This window comes from Vigna radiata, chromosome 11 (genome assembly GCF_000741045.1).
Source record: "Vigna radiata var. radiata cultivar VC1973A chromosome 11, Vradiata_ver6, whole genome shotgun sequence".
In the NCBI taxonomy this organism is placed as follows: domain Eukaryota; kingdom Viridiplantae; phylum Streptophyta; class Magnoliopsida; order Fabales; family Fabaceae; genus Vigna; species Vigna radiata.
The window spans coordinates 4,288,427-4,305,328 of record NC_028361.1 but is presented as its reverse complement, the minus strand read 5'-3'; the positions used below and the strand labels follow the sequence as shown (position 1 = coordinate 4,305,328).

The 16,902-nt window shown below is 29.7% G+C and overlaps 2 protein-coding genes across 3 annotated transcripts; one reads left to right on the top strand and one right to left on the bottom strand.

Annotated features, from left to right (window-relative positions):
* The first annotated feature begins 4,819 nt into the window (after positions 1-4,819).
* LOC106777085 (protein IRREGULAR XYLEM 15) lies at positions 4,820-6,069 on the top strand. The gene has a single exon (XM_014664604.2). It carries the CDS (start codon positions 5,001-5,003, stop codon positions 5,928-5,930), a length of 930 nt encoding a protein of 309 aa, XP_014520090.1. The 5' UTR covers positions 4,820-5,000; the 3' UTR covers positions 5,931-6,069.
* A 1,565-nt stretch (positions 6,070-7,634) lies between these two features.
* LOC106778065 (probable WRKY transcription factor 15) lies at positions 7,635-9,872 on the bottom strand. 2 transcript variants are annotated; one of them, XM_014665954.2, is made up of 3 exons: positions 9,107-9,872; positions 8,863-8,991; positions 7,635-8,662 (listed from the first exon to the last, which is right to left on the bottom strand). In XM_014665954.2, the coding sequence occupies exons 1-3, from the start codon at positions 9,769-9,771 to the stop codon at positions 8,500-8,502; spliced, it is 957 nt and encodes a 318-aa protein (XP_014521440.1). In that variant the 5' UTR covers positions 9,772-9,872; the 3' UTR covers positions 7,635-8,499. The 2 variants fall into 2 exon arrangements, with proteins under 2 accessions (XP_014521440.1, XP_014521441.1); XM_014665955.2 differs by having other exon boundaries at positions 8,863-8,988.
* Positions 9,873-16,902: the final 7,030 nt, after the last annotated feature.

Sequence of the window (16,902 nt, the reverse complement as noted above, 5' to 3'; positions counted from 1 at the left end):
TATATATATATATATATATATATATATATATATATATATATATATATATATATATATATATATATATATATATAAACCACGTATAGATATAATTTATAATTTTATTAATTCAAAAAATATTGATATTTTATAAGTAAATTAGTGTCACATGACAATTATACTGTAAAGGGAATCAAACCAAACCAAATCGAACCAAATCAAACTGATTTAAGCTTAATCGAATTAATTAAACATAACCGAACCAAACTCACCCGAATTGAATCAATATCGAAACAAATTAATGCCACATGCCAATTATTTTTTGTGTGAATCCATCCCTTATTATCCCTGATTAAAATAACATGCATGTTAAATAATACAAAAAAAAATTAAAAAAATGACATTGAAAATATACCATTGAAAATAATTGATGAAGGTGGGATTTTGATAAAGAAGTGTAACATAACATTGAAAATATAAGTTTAATGGTATTTATGATTGAGTTTAATTCCATTAAATTCCGTTATGTGCATGTGATTATAATAACTTTAGCATTGGCATGTGAGAAGAGTGTGTCACTTTTACAAAAACCCACTGAGCATCATACCATATTTACATTAATCATATTCTGATGTCACATGTTTAAACGAGGGTTTTGATAATTACAACACTGTTATCTATATCTATATATAAATATAAATAATATAAAGGGGATTTATTTTTATTCACTTTTTTCTTAACGTTATATTTAAAGTTATCATTTTATTTAACTTTAATTGATTTTTTAAAATTAAACTATCTTTTTAAAATTTAATTATTTTTTAAATAAAATAAATAAAAATAATCTATAAATAAATAAAAATTATTTATAAAATAAATAAAATTGTTTTTTTATAAAAAAGTAAAGTAACTTACCTTACGAATGTTCGTGTTTTCACTATTATATTGAAAACAAATTGTTTAGATTTATTTAAACTACGAATTTATTTATTTATACATTTTCATGTTTGTTATATTTTGATTTATTTTAAGTATATTAGTAAATATATGTTTTCCGTGTATATCTCTTAACTTTTATGATCATAAAATTATTATCATTATAATTATAAAAATAAATATAAATCATTTTTATTTATGTAGTTTTTATTTATTAACATTTTGATTATGGTTTAAAGATTATTTCAATTTTAAAAAATAGTAAAAAAAACTATTAAATTTAAATGAATGGTCATTTATGGAATAAAATTGGTAAAGTGATTATTTTAATTTTAAAAAATTATTATTTCAAGAGTATATTTGTGAACACACACAAAAAAAATAAATAAATAAAACCAGGTTCTGTTAAACTATTGATTAAAAAATAATTTTTAACGTATTTATTGATGTGTTAAAATGTTACTGGTTCATCAAAATTTGACGGGTTAAACTGAATTTTTGAATTCATCAGCTTGTATTTTTTAAAATAAAAAAAAGATTAACTTTTATGTTTTATGTTATTTAAAAATGTGTAGACGTAATAGTATTATAATTTAAATCATTAAAATTTATAAATAAGATTTTAATCATTAATTAAAATAAAATATTTAGATATATAAATATAATAAAAACATTACTTAGTTAATTAAAAAATTAAAAAAATGATATAGTTAAATATACTTTTAATATATGTATATGTGTATTATAAAAATACAAAACTAAAAAAAATAAAAGTTGGACTTTTCCTAGCTTTGCTAAACCCTAAATCCTATTTATGATTGTACTTGCTTTTATAATATAGTGAGAATTTAACTATCTTCTAAATTAATGATCATCAATTTATTAATTGATAGAATAAAAGATAAATCATGACAATTGAAATGCATTTTATTACGAGTATTTGTAATAATGAAAATAACAATTTTCTAATAGAATAGTTAGAATAAATTATTCCTACTATTAATCCTAAAAGTAAGCCTGTGTTGGTTTGAGAAGAAATAACTATTCACACATATTTGTGAGCGAGAAATGAATTATCTTTCGTGTTCGCTTGAGAAGAAATACAACTATTCACGACGATGGATTTGTAGTGAAATAGGAGATATCTGCACTGTTCACTCACCCAAGGATTGGGTGAGATTTGGAGGGATGGAATCCAAATTATCTTAAATGCCCCTGTAGCGATCTCAATGTGCATTCTTTTTATGAAGCTTGTGGCTTTAATGGTATATAGTAAATAATCAATACTCTTCCTCTCTGTATTGTTCAATTTAGTTATTCACCCTAAAAAGAATAGAGGAGGTGTCTGGATGGTTTATAAGTAATAAAAGAAGGATAAAAGAAATAAGTGGTTTTGTAAAATTAGAAGAGAAGTGGTCTTTTGCATGCAAATGTCAAACAGTGTAATAATTATTAAAATTAATTTTAAAAATTGTAAAAATAATAATTAATTTTTAAAATGTAAAATAATTATTAAAATTAATTTTAAAATATAAAAAATAATAATTTAGTAACTAGGGGTATTTTGGTAATCTTCAATTTCTATCAATTAAACAAATTTTTTAATTCTATCACATCAATCGAATCCTACACTAATTCTCACAAACTTCATCCTCAAATCCACTCTCAATTACCCACAAATCTACTCAAAAAAACAACAACAAAATTACCCTCAAATCCACTCAAATCTACTCAAATTATCTCCCCCAAATCATCTCCCTCAAATCCATTAATAAGAACACACCCTAAATGTTGTAAATAATTTAATGACATGGATATATAAAGTTAATTTTAAATTATATTGAAGGTAAGAACAAATTTATAAAGACACTTACATAATTGATGGTGAAGTATGTTTTTAGTATTACGATATTTTAATATTTTTTTAACAATTTTTTAATAATAATTTATGTATCACTATTTTATTCATTCGAATATTTGAAACTATCAATCACCATAGACTATTATAAAAAAATTGTTCAAATTTTTATTAGAAATGACTACCTGCTTCTACCTTTTTAGATGAAAAGTTAATAGTTAAGAACAATTTATGAATAGTAACTTCAAGGCAAAATTAAAATTGATCATGAAAATATATTATTTTAACTTCTTATTGTAAAGTTAGTTTTCAAAGATAATTTCTTATTGCATTTCTATTATTTTAACTTACAAGTAAAATTTAGCTACTGTAAAATGCACAAAGCACAAAGTTATATTTTAAATTGTAGATTTTAAAATAGAAAACAAGATTTATTAGAATAATTTAATTTAAAATACAAATATATTTTAAATTGTAAAATTTGAAATATATTTTTTTATATTTTAGATTTCACGTTCCAAGATTAAAAAAATTATATTACTAATTATATATTTTACAATATAAAAATTAAAAATATCTTTTAATTATACATTTCAAAATATAAATTTACATTTGAAATTACACAATTCAAAAGTACAAGTTAAAATTATGGAAGTACGAGAAGAAATTACCCAAATTTCAGAATATCCTTTCATCTCCATTTGCAGCCATTATTAGAAGGTGAGAAAGAACTAAAATATCTTTAAAAACTAATTATGGATTGAATAATTTAAAAAATGTATTAATATCACTGTGTCAGTAAACCATGACATATTTTCTTAATACAGATTAATCAATTCAAAATTAAATGGAGCAATTTGAAACTCTTTCCATTATTAACAGAATTAAAATATTTAAATTTTTATAATAAAGGTAAAACATAAGGTGCTCTGTGTCTAGCATATGAATGTTTATCCTAACTACAACTTCACTTTCAATTCTAATATATGTTGAGTTTTTCAACAGATACAGGATAAATATAAATCATATAATCAAATAATCATGTTTTATTTGTGAGTCTGAATAGGATGAGGAAAGTTTCAAAAGTTTCAAACCATCCAGAACAAACAATAATATAGCAACTGGTATTTTTCAAATTTAGGTTGCATAAAGAAATTATAAAGGTGCACAAAAAAAATGCCATTTTTTTCAGATTAGTCCTTGCCGTTAAAAATCGTTAAAATTAAAATTGTGCAAAGGTGAGTAGATGATGTGGTTAAAATTCTCCTTTTGAGGTGTTAAAATTGTCCAAAAGAGAATGTGAAAAATTTGAACACCTCTGCATAATTTTAACACTTCAAAAGGAGAATTTTAACCACGTCATCTACCCATCTCTACACAATATTTTAACACTGTTAATAATTTTTAACGACAGTGATTAATTTATTAGAAATTAACACTCATAAAAATTCAATTGGAAAAATTTAAAAAAAGGAGACCAGAATAAGTTACGAAAAATGAGAACACATGAATGGTTTTAACCCTTATATTATAAATAAAGCAGTGTCTAGAAAACCAGTCGTCTTTGACCGTTGATTCCTTTTATGTTTACATGTAATCTTGCAGTCTCGGCAACTGAGGTAATAGTCGTATCAAGTCAGAAGTAGTTGCAGAGTTGAATACTGGAAGAAAGAAGTACACGTTTTTTGTTTTTCCTTTTCTTCGGATTCTCACATTGACACTCAAACATGTTACACTGGCAGTTCATTTTACCATGATGTCGTTGTTGTATAAAAATTAGAAATTTGATACTGAGAAGAAGTTTATAAAGGAGAGGAAACGATTGCAGCAGGTACTGAGTCCCCTTCAAAGGTAGCTACTTTTATCCCAAAGGGGTTACTTAGAAACCAAAGCTTAAATCACCAAGGAAAAGCGACTTCCAGTTTGTAATTAGATATTGGGTCGCTACACCTTCTCTCTCACCTTAAATCCAACCACCCCAGCATCCTTATTTCCTTCATTCACAACTCAAACAACACATATATTGGGAATTAACTATTCTAGAATACCAACTGCATAAATCAAGCAAAACCAAATTCAACACAACATAAACAACGTTAACATTCTTTTCAATTCTAGAACAGAACCTCAATCCAAGGATATGGTCATTGTAGGGTCACTCTCAATAATATTTTCCCTTCTTCTAATTTAAATCAAACCTTCTCCTCTCTAAAATTTTCATTCCAACATGAAGAACACTAACACCAACACAAAATTCATTCTTCTCCACCCATATATCCAGAAACAAGGAAGCTCCAACCGCCTATGGCTTCTGGCCTTCATATCCTTCTTCACCCTCGCCTTCCTCGCCACCCTCATTTACACCAGAGACACAACCTCATCCATCACCACCACCATCTCTTCCACCCCTTTATCTACTTTCACCAACACCCCTTTGCCTTCCTCCGTCATCAACACCCTCCTCCACTATGCCTCCAAATCCAATGACACCTACCACATGTCCCACTCCGATCTCAAAACCATCTCCGACGTCCTCCGAAAGTGCTCCTCACCATGCAACTTCCTCGTCTTTGGCCTCACCCCGGAGACCCTCCTCTGGAAAGCCCTCAACCACAACGGAAGAACCGTTTTCATCGATGAAAACCGGTACTACGCCGCCTACTTCGAAGAAAAGCACCCCGAAATCGATGCCTACGACGTGCAATACACCACCAGAAGGAGCGAGATGAAGGAGCTGATAGCTTCCGCTAAAGAACAGTCCGGAAACGAGTGCAGGCCGGTGCAGAATCTTCTGTTTTCTGAGTGCAAGTTAGGACTCAACGATCTTCCCAACCACGTTTATGAAGTGGATTGGGATGTGATATTGGTGGACGGACCAAGAGGTGACTGGCCCGACGCCCCCGGAAGAATGTCTCCGATCTTCACCGCCGGCGTGCTTGCCCGGAGCAAGAAGAGTGGGAACCCGAAGACGCATGTGTTTGTGCATGACTTCTCAGGGAAAGTGGAAAGGATCTGCGGGAACGAGTTTCTGTGTAAGGAAAATTTGGTGGAGACAACGCACTCTTTGGGACACTATATTCTGGAAAAAATGGAGGAGAGTAGCGTGAAGTATTGTAAGGATCATAACCACTCATCAGGATCTTCTTCTTCCTCTTAGTTGCTGTAATCTTCCACGTTACAATAAGCTTTGTGCAGAAGTATATCATATCAGAGTCAGCCATGTGGATATTTATGATCGTTTTAGTTCCATTGTTTACTTCTTCGCTGGAGCTTGTAAAAGATAATTCTTTCTTTCTTTTTCTTGTAACTGCTTCAAAGAATTCCTACTTCTAAATGTCACTGAGGATTTGTTGATATTACTGTATAGATTCTAAAAACATAATTCATGCTTCAAGGAACACAGATATCTTAACACTTTTCAATATGATAGGACGAAGAATTGAACGTAAAGAACAAAGATTAAACCTTTTTATTTATTTTGCTATTTTTTTTTTGTTATTTTAAAGATTTTTATATTTAGTTAAGTTTTTTAACATTATTTTTTTTTTTAACTAAAGAGTGGAAAATTGTGACAGCTAGGAAATCTTTGAAGACACATTATCTTTTCTACTTTATTTTAAATGTAAATTTGTTACTTGAAATAATTTAAAATGTATTTACTCTTAATTTCGCAACTTGCAGAGTCTCTATTTTTTCCCCTGATAATTTTGTCATATTGGAGATTTTTATTATTAATTTTCTAAGTTTTATAGTGATCTTTTATATGGTATTTAGATTAACTAATTCAAGAAATTAGTATATGCTCTTGTAAAAGGTGAATTTTATTATTTTTCTAAATCTTTTATAATGATGCAATTGTTGGAATAACTAATCTCTACATTCCCAAGTTTAATAATGTCTAGCCAGATAGTATTTATGACCAATGTAAAGTAATTTTATATATAATTTTCATAAAACATGCTACTTAATATTTACTCGCTTTATTTTTTAAGAAATTATAATTTTTATATTCTTAACGCAATTATGTTAAAAACATTAATTAAAATCACTTATTAAACTGAAATAAAACGATTCCAATTAATCCATGCGTTACATGGTTAGAATCACATAATGTCACATACAAAAGAAAAAAAATTGACCTAGTAGTAGTGTGACCGATTGAAACGTAGTAGTTGAACAACCTAATTTTTTATGTTAATTAATAATAATTATGAAATGCTGACATGTTAAAATAAGAGAAAAAAAAAATAGAAATGAAGCCTCTTATTCTATAAAAGTTAGCCAAAGAATCTAAATATATTGTATTTTAACCTACATTTAATTTGAAACTAAATTTTACTATTAAAATTAGAATAACTAAATTGATAAAATAGACTAACAACAATAATAAATCATTTTAATTTTTAAGAGAACTAAACAAAGAAAAAAAATCCATGATGAAAACTCTAAACATAAGAATTTAATAAAATTCCAATGTTTAATAATAAAATAAAATAAAATAAAAAGCGTAGCAAGAAGTGACCTTACTCCCACTTAGTTCCTGAGACGGATGAAACATGTTATGATACGCCAGATATAGAGTATTAAAAAAATTACATTTGATGCAGTATTTTTATTTTTACATATCCAAAAACAGTGATTCCTACAAATGATTCAAATTTATTTAATTGGTAAAAAACATTCTAAAAATATTTACAAAATTAATCAACAAATTTGAATTTATATAATAAACTTTTATTATTTAGCATTTAAAATAATTTGGTAAAAAACAATAGAAAGAAAATGGTGAAACGAAATGGACGAAGAAGCAAAAGAGGGCTTGTACGTTGAAGAAAAAGCAATGGAAAAGCAAACAACTACAGAAATTTAAAACAAGGTAGGAGCCTTCAGTGTATGAACTTATGAACTGAATGAATTCCACACCCACCCATTTTGACTTTGGCGTAGCTTTTCCATTCAGAATATCAATTAATTCTATAAAACTCGCTTAGAACGTGAGACCAAAAACAGAACAGGTAAACATGAATTTAATGTTTTAAACATTAAACCAAACAGACATTAAAGACGTTAAACGAATGTACTACTAACGTTGCAACAAGACTTTATGGTAGAAGCCAAAGGGTTCAAACAAAAATTGTATTGAAACTCTCTTTCTTCCCAGTTCCATTCACTATAATTTGCCGTTCTAACTGGCAATTGCCAAGTGCCAACCACTCTGTTCTTTTAGTCAACCTTCTTTAGCAATTAACAGCACATGTCCCTCCTCATCCCATCCTTTCTTTGACTCCGTCTTTTTCATCCATGAGCATCCAAGATCACAACCACATGTAAAGCAATCAACCAGAAACGAAAAGGAAAAGGAAAAGGAAAAGGAATAATACCAACCCCACTTCCTCCTTTCTTCTTTTTTCTCTTTCGAGTTGAATCGGATTAAATTAAACCCGTTACCAAATACGCCATCTTCACCCTTTTTTAAAACAAAAATATGTAAACAGTGGCCATGGATGGATTCAGTGTCGGTCGGTCGGTCCAAGTTTTGAAGAGAGCAGAAAAGGAAAAGGAAAAGGAAAAGGAAAACAAGTGTATAGAACATGTGAACATGGAAGGAATACACCCACCCATCAATTAATTAATCTCCTTCGAGAGTAAAATTTTCAAGTGTACAAGCCATGAATGGCATGATCAGAATATACTCTGTGATGGGAAATCGGTGATTAATTAATCAGCTAAGAAGATTCTAGGATAAGATTAGTGGTAGCTTCGACTGCAGAGAGTGTGTGATTGTGTTCACCTTCATAGGTTACTACCAACATAGAAGGGTCATCCAGAGCCCTCTCTACATGCTTGCGCGCTGGACACCCTCTAACACTGCTGCACTTGTAATAGCCCCTGCAATCAATAATTCAAGACAAATATAAACCTTACTTCACCTATGCAAAATTAACTCCACAATAAAACATGCAAATTACAGAAACCAAGCCATGATAAGATCTTTCTAAATGGAAACAAAACAAGGGTTCATTTTGAAATTTGAAATCGAAGGGGTGGATAATGTAAATCAGAACACGATGTAATGTTGTTTTATGCACCTTGGATGAGGAGATCCTTTAATCGGTTTCTGTCCGTATTTCCTCCAAGAATAATCATCCGGTGGAATATCAGCCATCTTCAAACTTATTGCGGGTACCCTCACCACCCTCTTCAACCTCATTTTTCTGCTGCATCACACCAATCCAAAAAATAATGCATCAGAACCAGACATCACGGAAACAGTTTATTTTTTCAAACGATTTTTTAGGATAAAAATAAAGACAGAGCGTGACATATATCTACCTCTTCTTTGAGCAATGGCATCGGCTGGAGGAACTGCCACACTTGGCAGAACCCAAATTATCAGAGCTGCACTTCCTCTTCAACGAAGACGAAGAAATAGGAGGCTTTCCGGCGGAGGAGACCTGAGAGAGATTCGTGATCTGAAAAGGCGTCGCGGCCGCAGGCGACGAGGAAGAGGGCTGTTTGGTGTCGGTGTCGCCGGTGAGGGAGGAGACGAAGGAATTAGAATAAGAGAAGTTGATGGTCTTGGAAGAGTCCTTGGTCTCAATCGGAGCATTTTTTGGGATGAAAGGGTGTTCGGGGGGCGGCGGGATCTGCTGCAGCGGCGTTGCGCGGTAGAATCTAGGTTCGGAAGGAGGAGGTGGAGGCACAGGGGCTCTTCTGAAGCGCGCGTGACCGGTTCTGGTTCGGCCCAGAAGCGAAATAACCTTCTTGAACTTGGAAACCGCCACGTCAGCGACAGCTCCGTAATCGGATTCAATTTCCATGGAAGACTTTGAATTGGTCGCGTGCGATTGTTGTTGAAGTTGGTGTTGTTGCAGCTGAGCGTGTGACAGCAACCTGATGAGCTTCTCCACGCTCTCTAGCCCTGACGCGGCTTCTCGAACAGCATTCTCTTCGGCGAAACTGTCGTTCCTATAACCCATCATAAGCTCCACAGGCATAGTTGCATCAAAGAGAGAGAAAGGGTTTGGAAGGAGCTGTTCAAGATCAAAAGAAAATTAAAGAGGCTCATAGGGTACCCTGGTCAAGTCATGCCAAAACAAAATTTAAATATTAAATATAATATATATATATATATATATAAAAAAAAAAAAAAAAGATAGTGGCCTGTTTGGTCCACTAGGTCACTGTACTGTCACGCTAGCTAGCTAACCCTACTCGTCTCGTCCCTGTTTCCGTCAAAATTTGGGTGACATTGCTTTGCTTTACTTGTCTCTGTTTAATGTACTAAAATATGTATGCATGTATGTAAGATCCAAACGCTGAAACAGGGTATTTTGGTCTCTGCAGACTCAGAAAAGAAAAAAGAAAAAACTTTTTTTTTCTTTTCTTTTTTTATTTTCTTTTTTCAATGAGAAAAAGCATCTGAAGGAAGTGAGTAGTGGAGAGATAGGGAGATATTGACTTTTATGGCCCCTGGGTCCCACCGGTGGGTTATCATTGATCTCAGCGACATTGGGGCTTTAAAATCAGGTCAAAGGCATTGTTTTAGCCGTCTGATCTTTGAGAAAAGTTTGAGGATCCGTTGGTTGCCAGCTTAGGTTGTAGTTGACTTGGATTGACGACCTTCCTTTCCCTGGATTCTTAATGCTTTCTTTTGTCGTCTTTGTTGTTTTTCTTTTGAATATTTTTTCTTCATTTTGTCCTTCTCTGCTTTCTCTCTGCCTCTATCTTCTACGTTTTTTAAATGTCTTTTTCTTCTACCGGTGTTTGTCAATTTTTAACAGTTTTTTTTTTTTATATACACTAAAATTACTTTATAATAATTTTAAATTTGTTGATATACACAATAAAATCAAATATAGTTTTTGTTTTGGTAGATATTGTATGAGACCAAGATATTAATATTTTCTGAGTTATCCTCGATAACTTGAGTCACTTGTCTTCCTTTAACCGCTCGATTATCTTTAATTTGGGTCGTTTGGTGGACTTTTTAATCAGGCAATGCTCAAGTTAGAAGCTGTTTTGTATTACAATTGAGTGTGAGTAGAATGTGAATGGAGTATGATTGAAAAATACTGGCTTATGTGATCCTGATTGTCTATTTATAATTTGTTCATGAATCTTGAACTGATATAAACTCAATAAAATATAAAAATAAAATAAAATATAAACAAACTTACCGATGATTAGTTGTTAAATATGTTTAAACAGATAATCTTAATCATTATTTAATTATTTTATCTTCTATTTATCAATTTCTTTAATAAAATATTTTTGATTATTTTATATCTTTAATAAAATATATCGTCCTTATTGAAACACGTGTTATTTCTAAATCACTGCCATTACTAGTATAATAATGCGGTGAAAAATAACTCATTTATTTAAGGAATAAACCATTGAATAGAATATACCTGAGATTATTTTTCTCTTCCCACGGTAACAAAATATATAGATACATTCATTTTATATCGTCGTTTAGTTTCTATTTTTGGCACATTTTATTAACATCGGTATACTAATTTAAAGTATTTTTCAAAACTGATAAACTATTTAACATGTTTTCTAATATTTAAAAGATTATTTTTATAATTATTTTGTTCAGTATTATTTAAAAGAATATCAATTATCTATGCTAACCAAGATCTTGACCGTTTTAGTTGATTCTTAAAATATTGTCAAAGTTTTTTGTTTTTTAAGAAATTATATATATCTTTTTACTTTCCAACTTACTAATGCTTATGTACAAAAAGTTGTTACAAAATTCATATGGAAGATAGGTTAAATTAATTTAAAATATTTAAGTGAGTTAAAATATTATTTTATAAATAATATTTGTAATATTAAATTAAATATAAAGTTCATTGTTTGAAATGGTATCAGAATTATAAGTCAAAATACATTGAAATAAAATTTTTTGTTTCTTGAGTTTATTGTTCTATCCATTATTACATTATTTTGAGATTACTTATTAGTGAATAGTCTAATACTCGAGATATATATGTTTTAGTGTTTGAAAGTGCGTTGAAAGTCTCACATATAATATAAATAAAGTTAAATTATGTTATATAAGTTATTGTAAATCTTACCATACAAGACAATTTTCTAAAATTGAGTTAATCTTAAAGATAATTTTAAAACAATTATAAAAAAGATATTAAAAGTTTCATATTAACATGCATTTTATAACGTGCGATTTGTTCAAATCACTACTTTGACTATAAAATATTTTTTCACATTTAAAGAGAATATGGTATTACTATTCTTTTTGTTTTGTACATCATGTTTCACTAATTTAGTTCAAGTATTTAACTAATCTGTACCACTTTTGATCCTTATTTTTGTCAATTTTGTTCAATGAGAGACTAACTTTTTTTAGTGTTCAACATGGTCTCAATTTTTGTAATTTATGTTCAATTTGATTTAATTTTTTTTGCAATATTGTCTAAATTGTTAATGGTTGAGTGTACACGTTAATAATATTGTTTATGTGGTCGTCTTACACAATTACATACGTGGTCATATGACTTTTTTTTTTCTTCATCGCCTACGACACACCCACACCATGACCATGCCAATGGGTTATCCTTCTCTACCCTTGAGCTTTTACACTTTCTTTCTCGTTTTGGTGCGTTGTAACTTGATGATTTTGTTCGATCTTCTTTTGTCGCCACTAGTTTTTCTTTCTTATTGATCTAGCGACATTGTTGTGAGGCCCACAAGCCCTTTGCCCATAAGGAAGAGTCAATCCAATTCAGAGCTTCAAACAAGCTAATAAGTTGTCTCCATGTTTGGATCTTCATGCTTGTTGGAAACCTGTTCTCAACAACAATCCACCACGGTTATGGCTTTTTAAAGTTCACATGTTGGTGACAGCAAAAGGGAACCAACAAAGATGCAGGTGTGTTTTGAGTTTTTGAGACGTATCTTCGACACTATACAGTGGAGGTGCGTGATAACTCACAACGATGACTAAAGTTTCTCATGAGTTGGAAAATTAAAGATGATTGCATGATAATGTGTATATTGAATTGGACATACCACATAATAAACACATCATTCAATATTGTTCACCTATTATTTACTTCACTATTAACCGTTTATATAACGTCACAAAATTAAAACAAATTAAACATAAATTATGAAAATTAAAACTTCATTAAACACTAAAAAATAAATTTTACATTAAATAAATCAACGAATTTTACATTAAATAAAGTTGATAAAAATAGGAATTAAACCTTGATTAAAAAGTATAAAAGTATTTTAGGAATAATATTAGTTAAACATAATAAAACGAGGTAAGATTTTTATTTTTATTTTTAATTCTACGATTTTACTATTTTTCATATATGGGTTTGGAAAGAATATTAATAATTTAATGTTTTTTTTAAAAAAAATTTTGAATACATTTTTAATACCTTTAATTTGAATAAAATTGTTTAGCATTAATTGTGCAATCAATGTACTGATTACCAGTTAACGACCACATAAATTTAATGACTGTGTTGATCTCAACGAACAGTATTACGTACTCCATTATCACCGAAATAGAAGAACAGTCAAAGGTATCTATCGTACTTTCTGTCATTTACTTACTACCTGTATAAATCAATGATCTTAGAAGTACTCCTGGTTAGGTTTGAACACTGAGTTTAAATATAATATATATAGAGAGAGAGAATAAATAATATTTTTATTTGAAAATTAATCTATACAACAATTGTTATTTTTTTTAAGTTAATATTTATACAAATATGAAAAATTTGTTAGAGTATAGGATATCAAATTTTATTTTTCATCAATGTATCTATAATACAAATGACGAATGATTTTTTTATTATGATAAAATTAAATAAGAGGTATATGATTCTCTTATAGACAGAAATATAACTATAACATTATAATTTTTTTTTTCTCATATAACATTATAACTTACGTTTTTTTTCTCATATATATATATGCAAAATTTGTTATATTATTCAGGGTGTGAAATCCCTAACAATTATTAAAGCTAAAAAATGATCTTATAAATAATGATATTTTTACAAGAAAAATAATTAATACATATTTTTTTTACATAAGTATATGTGGGAAGCAAAAGAATGGTTTAACCAGTCACATATACAATACCACAATAATTCCAAATTTATGAAAAAAAAATTCAAACATGATTTAGTTCAATCATTTTTACACAATTATCCATCCATTATCGTAAGGTTAAATATGTCTTTTGGTCCTCATATTTATACCCAATTCTCAATTGGATCCTCATATTTTTTTTTTGTCCCAATTGAATCCAAATATTTGTTAATTTGAGCTAATAAAGTCCTCTCCGTTAATTTTGAACTAACGTCGTTTAATTGTGATGAGATGTAGACACACATATATATACAACTCATATTATGTGGAATTTTTTATTTAATTTATTATTAAGTCTTCTACCAATCAGCTTCTTGTTGTTACAGTTTGATGGGTTCAGGTTTTTATCTCTCTCACACTCACCTTTCCCGCGACACATCCGGCAGCGAGAAGATCACACTACCCAGTTACATAGAAAATCAAACCCATTTACAGTACCAAAATCATTAAGAAAATAAGAGGAAAATACACGAGTTGGGGATCAGGTGAATCGTCGTCACCAGCGGACCATTTTTTTGGGGTTTTTTAGGAGAGAAGTGTAGTGCTGGGGTGATTCTTTGTAGGGTTCCCCCGTTTTGGGCAGGTAGGGTTCCCTCGTTTTAGGTGGATTTAGTTGTTTCTGAATTTGATTTGAGGTTCTTGTGTGGCTTTTGGGTGTGATAGAGACTAAGCAAGGTGTGGCGTTGGCGATCTTGAGGGGTGAAATTGACTTCAAGAGGGAACGACGTTTGCCATCAACAAAATCATATACCCCAAACCAAAAAAGTGTACCCACTTTTTCTCAAACACCACACACAAATGGCCCTCCTCCAGGTTCATCGTTAACTTCTGACCAGTCTGTTTTTCCAGGATCAGGTTGATCAAAAAGGGTCGAAGCAGAACCATACCTTTAGAAAGGCTTGAAGGTATCTTGAAGATGCTTCCATTCCGCTCCCTACCTTCACAGTCTTCCGCACCATACCTCAACAAAGAAGAGGTTAAAGAGACCGTGTCGTTTGCTGTCCACCTTGACCGAGCCAAAGCTTCGACTTGGCCCTCGATTTTGCCGGCAGCAGAATTTCCTCCACGACGCCGCCGAGAAAAGCGTGGATCGGAATTGAGGCGAGAGCATTGGGGTGAAGAAATGGATGAAGAACGCGTTGTGATTTCCAAATCCCTAATTCCCCTTTTTAATTTTACCATGTCATAATTCTTTAATTTAAATAAATTTTCCACATAAAAACCAGTATAAATGAGTTGTTAATGTCTGCATTCATGTCATCACAATTAAACGGTGTTAGTCCAAAATTAACGGAGAGGATTTTATTACCTCAAATTAACAAATATTTGGACAATTGGGACAAAAAAAATATGAGAACCCAATTGAGAATTGAATACAAATATGAGGACCAAAAAACATATTTAACCTTATCGTAATTATATGCTTTTTCAACAACTCCTCGATTTCATTATTATTTTTGTTTACGAAGGATATCCACTGCTTATTGTCACTGGTAAGTTTACAATCCATTATAAGTATTTGGTAAATTTAGATGGAAATTTGATAAAACAGTATTTTCACATATATAAGATAATTAAGTGAATAAAAATGAAATGATAAAATCCATTATAACTATTTAATAAAGTTGGAATAAAAATTAAGAGATGGTATGTATTAAGCAAACAAAATAAATAAAATCAATACAAGTTATTATAAAATAAAATATCATAAAATATTTCCTCTGATCCCTTACATTATTAGGAAAAAAAATACTCAATTTTTACCCAAATCACAAAAGAAAATGTGGATTATTTTTAGATGTATTAATAATTACTTTTTGTAGGTTCATTGACATTTTGGATTGCATACCATTTGAATATGATTCAAATGAACTCAAAGTTAATATTTATTTCTCTATGGTCATAAGAATATATTTAAATTTTTAATTAGAGTTTTAATTTATAGTTAGAACAACTGGTAATAAATATAGCTTTAAAGAGTGGTTGTAAATTAGGAAACTATCTATCAAAGATAATAGAAGCTACTATTATTTTTTGTTTAATTATTATTGAATATCATGATTATTTAATATGCTTAGTTGTTGTGTCAAATTGTAAAATGTTTAAATATTATATTATATATATATATATTATATATATATATAATATTTGTTAAAAAATTAAAAATAGTTGAAATAAATAATATAATTTACTCGATAATTAGTTTGGTTATCATATAGAACATTATAGCTTTGAAAGATTGAGAAGAATAACATGAACGAAGAACACGAGGTAGTTGACTTTAGCGGTAAGTGAATTGTAGTAGTCACTCTGCGCTTACAGCAGATTGAATCATTGTATATCTATCCGTGATTAAAGGTTGTCGTTGTTGTTAAAAAAATAACAACAGAAAAAATCGAAAGGAAAACATTATTTCAAAATTAGAGTGTCACACAAAAACACCACATGTGCCTCTGCGAAACAAGAGTCTTCCAAAGTCAACAGACGATAATTTTGACGAAATGAATATGACAATCACGTGCCATTTTCATCATAGCTGTTTCTGATTAAATGATAAAATAAATTTTAAAAAATTATTATAAAATATTATTTTAACAATTTTTTATATAACTTTTTTACAATTATCCGTTTTAAATATACTTATCAATCAAATAATATCTTATGAAAAAAATCGTTAAAAAAATAGTTGTATCTAAAATTATAATCGAACTTCCAAACTCATGACCATAGATTTAGGCCTGTGTAGCTTCGTTCAAACTTCCAAAATTAGGACAAAAAACTATAAAATTTAATATTTAAATATATAACAGATACCATATTTGCAATTATGAGGATGCAAACATTGGATAGCTGCATGAACGAAGAGACAATATTGAACACGATAGATGATTGACCCACTTTTGCATGAAGTATTGTCAAAATAATGAGATGAGAAAGCACGTTTGAAAGAGAAAAGTGATAACTATGAGTAATAATTAAATTGTATG

Bases quoted from the DNA above. Each gene is read 5' to 3' on its own strand.
- LOC106777085 (XM_014664604.2), top strand. From the start codon at position 5,001: ATGAAGAACACTAACACCAACACAAAATTCATTCTTCTCCACCCATAT.
- LOC106778065 (XM_014665954.2), bottom strand. From the start codon at position 9,771: ATGCCTGTGGAGCTTATGATGGGTTATAGGAACGACAGTTTCGCCGAA. The intron at 8,992-9,106 runs GTAGATATATGT...GGTGTGATGCAG, and splicing joins TGCCATTGCTCAAAGAAGAG to CAGAAAAATGAGGTTGAAGA. The intron at 8,663-8,862 runs GTGCATAAAACA...TATTGATTGCAG, and splicing joins AAAGGATCTCCTCATCCAAG to GGGCTATTACAAGTGCAGCA.